General features: G+C 36.5%; 1 protein-coding gene across 2 annotated transcripts in view; it reads left to right on the top strand.

Moving 5' to 3' along the window:
* Window positions 1-2907: 2907 nt before the first annotated feature.
* Window positions 2908-14699, top strand: part of LOC118798640 (receptor activity-modifying protein 3-like) — a 51526-nt gene continuing 39734 nt past the window's right edge. For both annotated transcript variants that reach the window (XM_036558087.1, XM_036558089.1), the window contains exon 1: window positions 2908-3257. In XM_036558087.1, the coding sequence (XP_036413980.1) occupies window positions 3206-3257 (52 nt within the window). In that variant the 5' untranslated portion in view covers window positions 2908-3205. The remainder of the gene's footprint in view (window positions 3258-14699) is intronic.

The following is a 14699-nucleotide window of genomic DNA, read 5'->3' as shown; positions in this document are numbered from 1 at the left end:
GAATGATAGATAATAAAGACCGTGTAAGCACAGGGCAGAGTATAGTCCATCCAGTGCCTCAGTCACTTCATCTGGAAGGAAGCCAAGACCAGCGGCACTTAAGAAGATTCTTTCTTAACTGATGACACAAAGCATGTAGTCAAAATCTGGAGTGTTACTTGAAAGAGCATGTTCAGGCCTTGTCCGGAGCCTTTTCACGCAATCCTGCCTAAGAGCTTCCTGTAACATGAAACTCATTAAAACATGAAAAATATTGACACTAATCATGCTAACTGAACTACACATATCGATAAACATGGGTACAAGCTACCTAATAAACTAGCTACTCCTGTATAATCTACATACCCACACACATACAGAGCTGATGGTAAGTTAGTGTTTTACAGTCTTGCTCCTTGGGGACCCTCCTAGGTGTCCAGGCTGTCACACCTTATCAATATTCTGCTAATGAGCTCCTAACTTCAATCAGGTTTGTTAGGGAAGATGACATTTAAAATGTACAGTTCTCCAAGTCTACAGGAGTAACAAGTTAAGGTAGACTTAGGTGGCAGATAGAATCAACTTTCACAGTTGAGCCTCAACACAGTTAATATGCTTGAACATAATGTAATCTTTGGGATGGAATATTCTAATCATTTCAAGAATCTTGATTTTGTTTAAACGGACAGCTGGATACATTAATAAACATATCAAAGCAACGCTTAATGAAAAAACCTTTCCTGAGAAGCCTTTGTGTTAGCATTTTTTAACTACTGCAATAATGCTACTTTCCACTATCACCCTTATGGGATGTTAAGAGCAGATCATATTTATATATTGCTGCATTTCTAGTTAAATCATATACATTTTGTAACAGACAGTCTAACATTTTTCCTTTGTATATTCCAGTTTTACAGTGACTTAGTTTCATAAAACGTCTAGCCTGACCAGGTCAGCATACTCTTAATCTCATATTCCATTTAGATTACATTCATATATTTGTCATTAACAAGACGTTTTCATTAAACACGTCATGAGACAAGTTGGAACAGAAAGTAGTGGAATAATTAAAAACTTACTATGAAAAACTATGAATCCAATGGTTTTGACACAATATTTCACATACTGAACTGCATTAAATCCCACGAAACAGAACTAATTATACTCTCTTTGTAATCAACCATGCAATTGAGTAATGCTTTTTTTAAAGTACTAATGATATTGATGACATTCATAAAAGCATATTGTGACCAGATTTATAACAACAATCTCAGCTACGTTAATTAACCTGCTGCTGACAACCTCCTTTCTTCCATCTCTCTCTCGTTCATGAGCATGGTTCATGTTAAACATGAACTTGTTCAAATATGTGGTAGAATTTGCGCTTATCTAGTTTTATAACGTGCTGCAAGGCAGGTCAGCTGACGTGCATAAATACTCTTCCTCACAAATTTACTTTACTTGCACACGAATGATTACATGACCTTTAGGCTACTTAAGTGTAGGAAAAGTGATTGTAACGCGGATGCTAACAGGCTGGCCCGCTAACCGGTGCTCCGCCTCGCGTGCGTCCTAAGACAAAAATCACGCATCAGCTTATATCTGTACAAAACAAACAATAAAACAATAAATACTAGTACCTAATGTTAAGTTATATAAAAAGAAAGGAAAAATAAGCAACTTACAATTGGAAACGTTCCACTGGCGTGCTCTTCTGCTGTGGTCCTTCTTCGGCATGTACACGGTGACAAAGAAACCCCTCTCCGTGACCTCAGAGGTGTTTGGTGATTGGCCATGAGTGAGTTCGATAACATCTAGACTTACCGAGTACGCCCGGATGTTTCCTTGAACTTCCAGACGTGAATTTTACAACCAAAATTTCTCGACCACAAAAAGCATCAGGAATTCGGACTCAGTGTCACAAATTCAGGTTCAGAATTACCAATTCAGGTTCAGGTTCTGGTGACAGATTGAACTCCATAATGGTCAGTAATGACAGAAAGAAAGCGACACTAACTTGCCCTGCCCATATGTTACAAATGCAGTAGTTATCAGCACATATTTACTTTACTAAGATCATTTGTTGATTTATGCCATAAAAGCTATTAAGAGTGTTTCTTATTTCTGCTTAATTATGATTACGTCTATCATTATTCAGGTATCCTGCTAAAATATGTATTGCAACATTCAAATCAGACTGAGAATTTCACTGACTGCAGTGGGAGCTGCCGTTGTAAATTATCTTAAATGAGCTACTGTTATGCCAACATAACCACAAGAGTGCGCTCTAAGACAAATATACTTTGGCATGTGTAGGCTATAGTGATGATCATCACCTTTTAATATGCTCTGACACATGCCATTCAGTAAAAGAATACTGAACCAGTTCACGTGCATATGTATCTGGACTGTGGCCTAATGTTTGTCACCATTAATTATTTAGCCGCCATGCGGGAACACAGAGAATTCTCATAGGAAGCGCAGTAATGCGTTTGATTGAAATCAATAATTATCTGGATTATTAATGTAAATTTACGTATATGCCAATCAGATCACCTGGAACAAATGTTGCAGAGGATGCATGCATCACATCGCATCGGGAAAATCTGTGCCTGTTTTTTTATTATTTAAATTAGACCTATGCTGAAGAGAAATATCACATAGTTTACTACTCAACCTCTGGTATACGTCAATCGGTCATAATCCCAGCTTCAATATTTCGTCGCATCCTTATACAAATCAACATTAGTAGAAAATGGCAACGTGTATGACGCTGTCCCAGTACTTGCCGTTACACTGAAAAGATATGTGAATGCGCACATATTTTTGCCAGTAATAAGACAGAAATTGTTTAATCTGTCATTTTCCTATTTTGGAAGTGAATGAGTTAGCGTGTGGGTGGGAGAGAGGGGTATGGGGGGAGATGGGGGCGGTTGCAGAAGAAGCAGAAACATAAGTTAACATACCAGAGGCCAGTGTTTGTCTCGCGTAAGCTTAGGGAGGACGCTTAACATAATCGGGTTATGTTCGCAGCCTATCCACCACTTTTCTTCAGTGTCAGTGAATACTCTCAAACCTGGGCATTCGGTGGAGCCAGCGAAACTGGAACAAACTATTCTGTACGAGTTCTCATGACTGGGCATGACCTATGTTTCTCTTCAGATTTTTATCGTCAGGCTGAGATCTTATCCAGAGAAGCCAACCTAGGACTCGTAATTTCTTCGAAATGGATACTAATCATTTAAAACTACTGAATTTTTTTGCAGCGGGAATTTTAGGTAAGTAAAATAAGGTGCATTGTTTTGACAACATTGAATATTCGCACAGGTCTAATTTGGTGACTGGAAATGTCTTCTCTTTATAGTTGCCTTATTCATAATGAAAACCTGCTTCGGTTCGTCTGTAATTAGGGTTTATGCTACTGCATTATTAAAGGCTAAAATAATTCGCTGAAAATATAAGTGAGAAAAATCTTATTGCTCCCTGCTCTGGATTTAGTCAACACATCTGGAGGTGAAGCCTGCAGCTCATCTAAGCTACACGGCTCCAGTGAAGCAGGGGGAATTCAGTATCTACTCGTAGCCAGCGAAACGTCTTATTTTCGTCTTCATACACCTGTGTTACGCAAATAATCTGCAGAAGTAGACGGAATAATAACTCGTAGAAGTGGATTTATACTACGTCAGCAAAGCCTGTTTAGAGAAAAATAGCCGTTTTCACCGTCCTATATCCATTAGCGGATGTCGCAGCTGCGTTGACGTCACTTTCTATTCCAGTAGTTTAAGGAGACCGTTTGTGAATACAGGAGAAGTGCACATATTAGTTCCTCAGAGACCTCACAGCAATAACCTTTACTCACAATAACTTACGTAATAGCTAATGTACAATGATATGAGCAGGATTTCTAATTTTTTTTTTTTTTTTCTAATTAATAAATCAATAACGAATGAAAAGCTTTCAGATGCAGACAGGTAATTCTCTAAACAGGATGGCATTTGAAGTGGGAAAAAGTAATTAAAAATAAAATAAATAAACTCTTAAAACTAAATAGCTATTGATTTTCCCCCCAGTATCCTCTGTTAAAAGTTTTAATGAAAACAGGGCTTAATGGGCAATGCAGAGAGAAGATGTTGTCCACAAAAATAAAAGATTCTAGCATGAATGTCTCTGGTATTATTACATTAATAGTTATTTTCTCGAAAATGAAATTGAAACTTTTCATATAAATACATTGAATGAAACAATATGTAGCAACTGATTAATGTTCATTGTTTGGTTTAAAAGTTTTGTAAAAAAAAAAAAAGGTATTTGTAGGGTATCTTTGTGAACACATACAGTGGTCTCCAAACCTCCTCTTGGAGATCTACTTTCCTGCAGAATTTCCAACCTATATCAAGATGCTGCCTCTTTCCTAACTAACACTAACACATTTGAGCCAGCCAGTTAGGGACTTCTGAGGAAGTTAATTAACCCAATCTGGTGTGGCAGATTGAGGTAGGAATCAGACTCTGCAGGCAGGCAGATATCTAGGACCAGGATTGCTGACCACTGGTATACAGAATAATCTGTTTTACATTCAGCTAACTTATTATTTGAAGTCCACTTAACTCAAGAGGAACTTAAGGCAATCAAGATACTTACCTTTTTAAGTTAAAACATCAAATCATTTTTACAGTGTATATCTAATATTTTTCATTAAAACGATCACAATTCTTTGAAAATGGAAAAATCTAGTCACAAAACTTTAAAACCAATAACACTTCACAGCACCAGCACCGAACTGTCATACTAGTGGCACTTGGTAACACAAGTGATGGCACAATTGTCTTTATTTGAGTAAAAAGCCAAAAGAGAAATACTTTGAATGCATACAGAAATCCACCAAAACTGATGTGCAGATTATACTGTCGTCTTTAATGTGCATACTCATTTAACCAACTGTGACCCTGTGTAACACTGTGTCACTGGTGTTACAGACAGTGAATGTGACACCAGTGACTGTGAAACTTTGGTCAAAACAGAGAAAATTCAAAATTGTTGACAAATATAGGAAAATTACCTTGCATAGAATGTTATCTCAGTAATCAAATTTGTTTATGAAATTATTTTGAACAAATATCACATAGTGAGGTCTTAGAAAGTGTAATACCAGTGACAGACAGGAGTTATTGTGTGCTGAAATGCAAAAGCTTCCTATTCAAATGACACTTCTCCACATCTCAGTTTGTGACCCAAACATATAAAATTGAAAATGAGCAATACATTAATAACATTCAGATAACACCGATGACAAAAATATTTTGGACAAAAGAATTTTTTTATGAAAATGTATTTTTTTTCCGCAGTGTTTATGAAAATGCATAACCAATCCAAATCATTTTGTCCAAAGAATGAACCAGATCTTAAAATCTTCCTTTTCTGCTAGCAGAGCACCGGTCAGCATTGAAAGTTGAAAATGATGTTGAATGATGCTTTTCAGGAGAGTTTCAGCAGTTTCAGGGTTTATGGGCAGTTTTTCAGATAGGATTAGTCCTAGAATAGTTAAGTGAACTAATAATAAGAATAATAAGAATTTCTTTCTTCACATTGACTTTAGATAATTCATAGATAGTTCATGTAGACGTGTGTTTCCATCCCTCTCTAATCAGCCTGATTCAACTCATGCAGAATGTGATTATAGCCAATGAATTGAATCAGGTGTGTATATATGTTGTGCCTTGGATTGCAACTGGGGTAATGACTCTGGTATGGTGAACACAGCCCAACTAAGCTGTATTGGCTTTTAATTGAAGACACCAATTGTGTTTGTAATGCCAGTAACTGTAAAGTTACTTGAAGAACTGGAATTGATTAACCCTGTTATATTTTGTCGTTACCATGCATGTGGGAATAAAATGAATTTGCCTGCCATATATATATTTGGATAAAAATCACAATTGTAAAAACTGCACAGATTAGATATTTCAGTCTTGTGAAGTTAGTTTGAGAACTAGCTATTTACAGTCATTTTGAGGGTCAGTAACTCAGTAACTATCCAACTGTGTTCCAAAATGAAATTGCTTTGAAACCAAGCGTTTTTTTCACTGAAAAGAAGAAGTCTCTATGGGTTGTGTGTGTGTGCCTTTACCAGTGTAAAATTAAAATTTAAGGCTGGGCTTTAGCTGTTTTTCATATCAGCTTGCACAAGGACAAGTGGAACAACAACAGAACAACGTAAATTACCCCACCATTGCTTTTTTCTTTTTGAAAAAATTGGCAATTTTTTTAAAAGGATGCACTGATCTTGAACTTTGATGGCCGATTCAGATTTTTTTACAGTCAAATTTTTTGGGCCTATTTTTTTGGCAGACTTTTTTTTTACCCAACACTTACACTGTGTTGGCTAAATGAACATGCCAATGCAATACTGACAAAACATAACATAAAACAAAATCAATATTAATTCAGTATAAAACCTTTTTTTAAATATATTATTTTCAATATTATTTGGACACTGTAATAACATTTTCACCACTCAGCATTACTTCACTTGTATCACTCTGGGCATTGTGTTGTATGAGATCAAAGTTTGCTGAGTAGCTGTAATGTGTTTCTGTTTCTATTAGTGATGTGTCAGCTGTAGGTGCATCTACCACTCTTACTTTAGGCTAGGGTTGTACAAATAGCTCAAATATAATTTAAATATATTAAAATAACTAGCAGTTTGCCTCTGCAGGTATTTTTTAACTGTAAACAATGCTATGGATGAATTCAGTCATGTAATTTACCACATTAGGTTACTGAGTACCACTGACTGTGAGCATTCTGATAGATCGTGGGTGTTAATGCACCTTGATAAATTATAGGCATTTCTGAGGACTGTGCAGTGGATACGTAGGGACATCTACTTATCACTATTAACAGCACATAAAAATTACAATATCCCTTACAAAATTCCCAGTGCCCTTTATTGGAGCTATTAAATCAACAGAGATCTTGAAAGTGTTATTATATAATATAATCTCTGTTATTTTGCTGTTGTTACTGCCTAGTTATATCATGGGTCAGAGACCAGTTCATTGTAGAAAGTTGTCTGTTCATCTGCTAGAGTATTTGCTTGTCATGTGAGGAAAAGATTTGTGTTTTATTGCATTATCTGTTTTTAATGTTTTTATTGTTTGTATTGTAAATGTGTGACTAGTCCAGTTTTCTCACTCTTGTCCCCTGCAAATCTTGTGGCCTAATTGAAATTGTCCAGGGAATTACGTGAGTAAAAAAGAGAAACAAAATTAAAAGCCTTTGAAGGTTTAGCATGCTGCTTCTTTTTGAGGTATGGTTATCTAGCTTTCCTCAGGCAATACAGTTGATTATAGAGGAAGATAAGAGTACTCTTCCTCCAGATCTAGAAACAGCTTTCTTTAAGCCCACTTTCAACAACAAGAACATTAAAAAGTTACCATAATAGAATGAGATTTTCAGGAGGGGTCTGGTAGCTTCGTGCCATGCTTTGGGGTGCATTGTTAAAGTCAACCAACAATCAAAATAGACTTTTTAACCTTTTTAGGTTATGTTCCTTGTCATAAACAGAAAAAAAGTAGAATTAAGATTTCAATTTGAGGCTGAGTAAAAAAACAAGATTGTTTTCTTAACTTATAAGCTACTTGATTAACTGCTATTTGAATTTACTCAAAGAATTGCAAATCCATACACTTTTTAGGTACATGCACCTGAGCAAATGTGACAAACACTCTTAACATTACTGTAACTAAAGCTAACTGGCTAAGTTTCGAACATCTCACTAGATAGTAAAGCTAATAGGATAGATAGAGAGGGAAAATTCAAATTCAGGTGACTGATATTCATAAATTATTAAAGAAATTTTTCAGCATGGGCAAACTAGGTTAATATTATTAACCTTCATTCTCGGTTTAAGCAAGTTGTGTTCAGTAGAGTCTGGCTGCAGACATGTACGCTCAGTAAGATGCAATCTCAGCCCTAGTGACATCATGTGCACATGCACTGTCTGCCACAATGGCAGAAACAGCTTAATGGCATGTTAATATTTGACCGCTTCTGCTTAGTGTCTTGAGAGGAATCTTAAAACAGTATTATCATTATAGTTTTCTCAGTAACCATATCATCATTTAATCCATTTTCCATACATGTATTTTTCATGAGTTTCAGCAGGAGCCTGTTTGGTTTTTTTAGCTTATCATTGTGGTGGGTTTATTTTAGTTAATTACCATGTTCAATTCCATTATTATCAGTATGACAAAGCTTAAATCCATTCAGTGTAACTAATGCAGGCCAATAGTATGTGGTTCGCTGTTTTTGCTTATCAGACCTACAAAACGTTGTGGCAGAACATACACTGACGTCAGTAATAGACTAGTGGTGCATGTCAAGCTGAGAGTGCATGTTTACAGCCAGACCCTTCTTGCCGTGTCTGACTTTTTGTTACCCAGGTTAACAAGCTTACGTGTACACATTTACATGTTACATTAAATGTACTTCATTTTTAAGATGGCTTACCATTAGTAAGTCCTTCGTCTTCAGCAGTCTAATAATTTCAGAACACCTGTAATGTATTTTAAGAGTTCGGTTTGGCCACACAGATATAGTGTAATTAAATTATTTTAGTTACAGTGGCGAAAATAACACAGATAAAGCTTAACTTAATATATATATATATATATATATATATATATATATATATATATATATATATATATATATATATATATATATATCAAATACGCATTAGTAGTGATTAAGTACAAATTAGTTGTTCCAAAATAACTAAATAACATAACTTAAGTATAACTATTTAAGCACTACTTAAGTATACATTTTCACAAGGGAAAGTCATGCTATAATTTTTCAGGTAGAAAAATCTATTGTCTTGCATAACAACACCTTACAGAGAAAAATAATATCCTTCTGCTCTTAGAAGAAAAAGAAAGACACAGAACTTGAATCTGATTTTGAACAGATAATTAAGGAATTAGAGAATAAGATGGTGGATAAACCCACAGTTGAAACTCAGAATGAATTCCGTAAACAGAAATTACAATACAATGAACTTATACATAAGAAAACACAATTATTGCTACAACGACTCAGACATGAACATTTTGACTATAGCAACAAAATCGGAAAACTCCTCGCAAATCTTATTAAACGCAATATAGAAAAAACAACAATCCCAGCAATTAAAGACTCAACAGGTAAGAATATACAGACATCTGAAAGAGATAAACAATGTTTTAAAAATTTTGATGACAATTGACACTGATTTGGACAGAAGTTATCATTCCCTTTCTTAATAATTAAAGCCTGCCATCACTAACAGAAGAACAAAAAGCACTGTAGATGAACCAGTAAGACCGGAAGAGTTTTATAATACCCTCAACCAGTTGCTTGACAATAAAGCACCAGGGCCTGATGAATTTCCTGCTGAGTTTTATACACTTTATATACACTTTTGGACCATACTGGCCTTGATTTTCATTAGACTGATAAAAAAGTCAAACTACTTACTCCATCTACAACCCAATCAGGACCTTACTTTACCCTCCAGTTATTGGCCACTATCACTTATCAACATAGACACAAAAATAATTGGCAAGACATTAGCCATTAGACTAGAACATATTATTCCATCCCTGATAGACTCTGATCAAACTGGTTTCATATCAAAGGAAGACATTCAACCACTAACATGCATAGACTACTAAACCTGATACAACACACCTTACTCCATAAATTAAAAAAAAACTAAAGTAACACTGGATACAGAGAAGGTCTTCAATAAATTAAACTGGAAGTTTTTATTTGCTGCATTGCATAAGTAGGATTTTGGAGAATCATTTATAAAATGGATTAAAATCCTGTATACCACTTCCAAGGCTATGGTCAATACCAGTGGAATAATCTTGCAAAATTGCACAGAGGAGCATGGATGCCCACTCTCTCTGTCTCTGTTCTCAATTTATATAGAACCGTTTGCTGCCGCTATCTGCCAAAATGCAAATATTAATGGCATTCGGACACCAAACCTAGAACAAAAATCAGTCTATATGCAGATGACAGTTTACTCTTTCTACAAAACTTCACCTATTCGGTTTATGTAACTATCCAAACAATCGAGATGTACTCCAAAATATCCAATTACTCAATTAATTGGGCCAAATCAGCCATCTTTACCACTTAGTATGAAGGTATCGAACACAGCAGACCAGACTTAACTATTCTCTTAGCACATAACATATTTGGGCATTAAAGGTTCCACACAGCTGTCAGAGCTGCATAAACTTAATTTTAAACCACTACTTAAAATTATAACTGAAGACCTTCAATGTTGGATTAACCTCTCATTATCCCTTATTAACAGAATTTCCACTATCAAAATGACTATATTACCAAAAATAAATTACCAGTTACAGTAATTCCCATTTAAGTGCACTTAACCTGGTTTAAATCGTTAGACTCCATTATTTCCAAATTTTACTGAAAAAACAAACCACCAAGAATTAAACTAACCACATTACAAACATCTGAAATGCACAGAGGCCTTTTTTTCACTAATCAACCACAGTACATTATCAAATGTATAAAACCCAGTCAGATGGACCTTAGAGAGAAATACAACAAATTAACCAGTGAAATCCAAATCTCAGGCTTATCGTTTAGCAGCCCGTTTAACACTTTTTTATACATTTATCGTTTAACACTTGTTTTACAAATCCAATGATAGCTGCCACTCTGAAAGTTTGGTGGAAACTACACACAATCAAAAACTTAATATACACACATATGGAATCACCCTTCCTATTTATAAAAAAAAATCCCAAACTTCCACAAATGCATAGAAAAGGGTATAACACATTTCAAGCACATCTTTCAGAATCATTCCCACATCAAACCCAGACATATGGCATTGGGAGTAACCAGTACCTACAACTTAAAATCAATTATATGCTTATAAAATCAAGAAAAAAGATCAAACATATGAATTTACCTCCTCAATTTCAGACTTCATTGATATCTCCTCTACAAATAAACCTTTGTCCACAATGTACAATTTGGCATTCAAATCAGACTCAACAATATACTGTTGAGAAAATGGGACTGCAAGCCAGGCCCACTCAATAATCTTATAGAAAAAATTCCCAGAACAGTGGAAGCTGTTGTAGTTGCATAGGAGGAACCAACTCCATAATAATGCGTATGGATTTAGAATGGGATGTCACAAAAGCTCCTGTAGGTGTAATGTGTAGGTGCCCCAATACTTTTGTCCATATAGTGTATCAGTGGAACATCTTTCAGCCTCAGTCAAAAACAAATGAAGAACAATAACCACCATCCCCTAATAATCCAAACCGCTAGAATCAGTTCTCTTAGATATTCAAACATACACAACAACTCCACATAACCTCTGGCCTGCCCACAAATATCCGTGCATGTCCCTGTGCACGCACACACACACAGACCCACACACACATCAAAGAATGGCACTGTAAATAGTTAGCTTCTATAAATTTTGTATTGTCTAATGTATGAATGTTAAATGTCAAATATGTATGCACACTTAATTTAAGTATAGATTTAACACAAATAATATATTGTTAAGAAATAACATGTTAAAATATAGTTTTAGCATGAATCATATACTTCATTGAAGCACAGTTTTAACACAGACATAGGTACTCTTTTTGTTAAAGTACAATTTTACAATAAAATAAGCACAGTTCATTGTCAGCATAATTTGATGAAACATTAATTCAAAACAAAATTAACATATGTTTTTTTAAACATACTTCATTGAAGTACATGTAGAACACAGTAATAAGACATGCTCCTAGGAAACACTTTGCAAAAGTATAGTTTTATCATACCCAGTATAGTTTTATTATAACACAGTATGTATTTTTATTAAATATATGCTCAGTGCTGTGAGTGTGTGTGTGAATGTATATGTCTCCCCCCGTGACCCAGAAGGATAAGCAGCTTAGAAGATATGCTCAGTGCCAAATTAGTACACCCAAATGAAGTGTACTTTTTCAAAGTACAATAAAATATAGATTCAGTAGGAAAAAGTTGGGTATAAATATAAAATTTAAAATGTAAAAATATATATGTACTTACAGCATCCTATATGTAGTTTTAGTAGACTAATATCAAATTAAAAGTATACAACTTTTCGCAAGGATTTTGCCAGCCTTTAAACCGATTATACACTCATCGTCAAAAAATAGTTGCCAGAAGGAATCAAGCGACAGGAATGAAACTTGGTGGGTAGGTTTGACATCATGAGACATGCGAATGATTCAAGTTTCATGCCAGGCTGTGCATGTGATGTAAGCAAGGAAGGGCCTTATCACTGTACCTGACTGACCATATAAGGTCATCCCGTTGCGTGTGCTTTCCATTCTGGCTCGTGCTGTTGTGTTGGTAGCATCCTTTGCATGCAGAGTATGCCTCAAAGAAGAGTTTGAAAGCAATTTGTGCAGTTGGAAGAGATTGAGAGGGGTCACATCATAGGGCTCTGGGAAGCAGGGTGGCCTTATCGATGTATTGCATGCCATACTGGTCGTACGGATATTACCATAGCACGCTGTTGGTGGCAGTGGATAGAAGAAGGCGCACACTAGCAAGAGACCCACACGAACCATGGAGAGGGAGAACTGATGGATTGTACAAGATGCGCGGAGGACTCAACAGCCACGATTGCAGACATTCAGGGACCAGTGATGCCCTCCATGAGTCATCCTGTTAGTGCCAGCACCATTGGCAGACAGCTGCATGATGCAGGACTACATGCATGCAGACCGTTGTGACGACTGCCCTTAACACCACATCAACATCGCCAAAGACTGCACTGGTGTCGTGCACACTCCAGTGCACCATTTCAACAGGACAACGCTCGTCCGCATACTGCTGCCCTCTCAAGAGCTTGCCTTGAAGACACAGATACTATGCCATGGCCAGCCGCATCGCCTGACCTATCCCCGGTTGAAAATGTGTGGGATGCCATTGGACGCGCTATCAACACTCCACCCCTACAGCAAAATCTGCAGGAACTGCATGAGAATATTCAAGCTTAATGGGATGGATTTTCACAGGACAGCATTAGGAGCCTCTACAACTCCATGCCTACACATCTGGCATGTTGCGTTAGCAGATGTGGTGGCCTGACACCATAATGAGAGACACTACTTCTGTATGTGTAGCTCAATAAATATTGCCCATATCAGTTAATGATTTTTAATCATTTATTGTTCCTGGTAACCTTTATCTTCCTTCTGAGTAGCATTGCAAACTGACACTTCACTTTATATACATAGCACTGCAGTAACACTGATGTGGTGGTGGTGTGTTAGTGTGTGTTGCGCTGGTCTGAGTGGATCAGACACAGCAGTGCTGCTGGAGTTTTTAAACACCTCAGTGTCACTGCTGGACTAAGAATAGTCCCCCAACCAAAAATATTCAGCCAACAGTGTCCTGTGACCACTGATGAAGGACTAGAGGATGACCAAAACAAACTGTGCAGCAGCAGATGAGCTATCGTCTCTGACTTTACACAAGGTGGACTGACAAGGTAGGAGTGTCTAATAGAGTGGACAGTGAGTGGACACAGTGTTTAAAAACTCCAGCAGCACTGCTGTGTCTGATCCACTCGTACCAGCACAACACACACTAACACCCCACCACGTCAGTGTTACTGCAGTGCTGATGCAATGATCCACCACCCAAATAGTACCAGCTCTGTGTGGGTCCATGGGGGTCCTGACCACTAAAGAACAGGGTAAAAGGAGGCCAACAAACTATGCAGAGAAACAGTTGGACTACACTCTGTAATTGAACCACCTACAAAGTGCACCACCTATATATTAAGTGGAGCTGATAAAATGGACAATAAGCATAGAATATATATATATATATATATATATATATATATATATAGTATATGTGTGTGTGTGTGTGTGTGTGTGTGTGTGTGTGTGTGTGTGTGTGTGTATCTCACCACCCTCACCTACCATCAAGCAAAAATGCTTAGATAACTCAGAGACCCTCCCTGATACTGTGACTTAGAAGTATGTCACAGTAAGGTAGGTAAAATAAAGTAAGGTAAAATTCCTTGTACACTGCTTTTGCTGGTATGAATCACATTGAGGTAAATTGAAATTGACGTAATAAGGCAGTTGAAATGCACTTAGCCACTTAAAATCCGAGGCTTATTATATACTAAGGCTTATTGCAGGGACTCCAATGCAAATTGGTTGAGCTTCTTGGATTACAGAACTTTGGGCCCATAGGTGGGCCCTGGAATTTTGAGGGTTTAAAGGACCCATGTCTTACTTTTTTCTTGCCGTTTATTTTTTAAAATAAATGGCAAGAAAAAAAAGGGAAACTAATCCTTCTCTGGTCAACACCAGATAGCAAAACATGCAACATAAGAGCAATGTGAACAAAGAATAAGGCTTTACTATTAATATAAGAAGTATTTTAATTAAGCACTGATAACTGATGACTACTGTTAGAGGTACCTATCAGAGTAACAATGTGAAACAGATCTGTGAAAATCTGTCACTGTTACCACTGAAAACCAGTAACTACTGTTAGAAGCATATCACAGACAAACAAGAATGTCAGTGACTACTGTGAGAAGCCTGTAATGATGATCTGTTAGTATGAATATGAAAAGCACTCAGAGTATTCTGTGGCAGGTGAAGCACTGT

Source organism: Colossoma macropomum, unplaced genomic scaffold (assembly GCF_904425465.1).
Source record: "Colossoma macropomum unplaced genomic scaffold, Colossoma_macropomum, whole genome shotgun sequence".
Classification (NCBI taxonomy): domain Eukaryota; kingdom Metazoa; phylum Chordata; class Actinopteri; order Characiformes; family Serrasalmidae; genus Colossoma; species Colossoma macropomum.
Note: the sequence above shows the minus strand (reverse complement) of the source record. Positions and strands in the feature narration are given on the sequence as shown.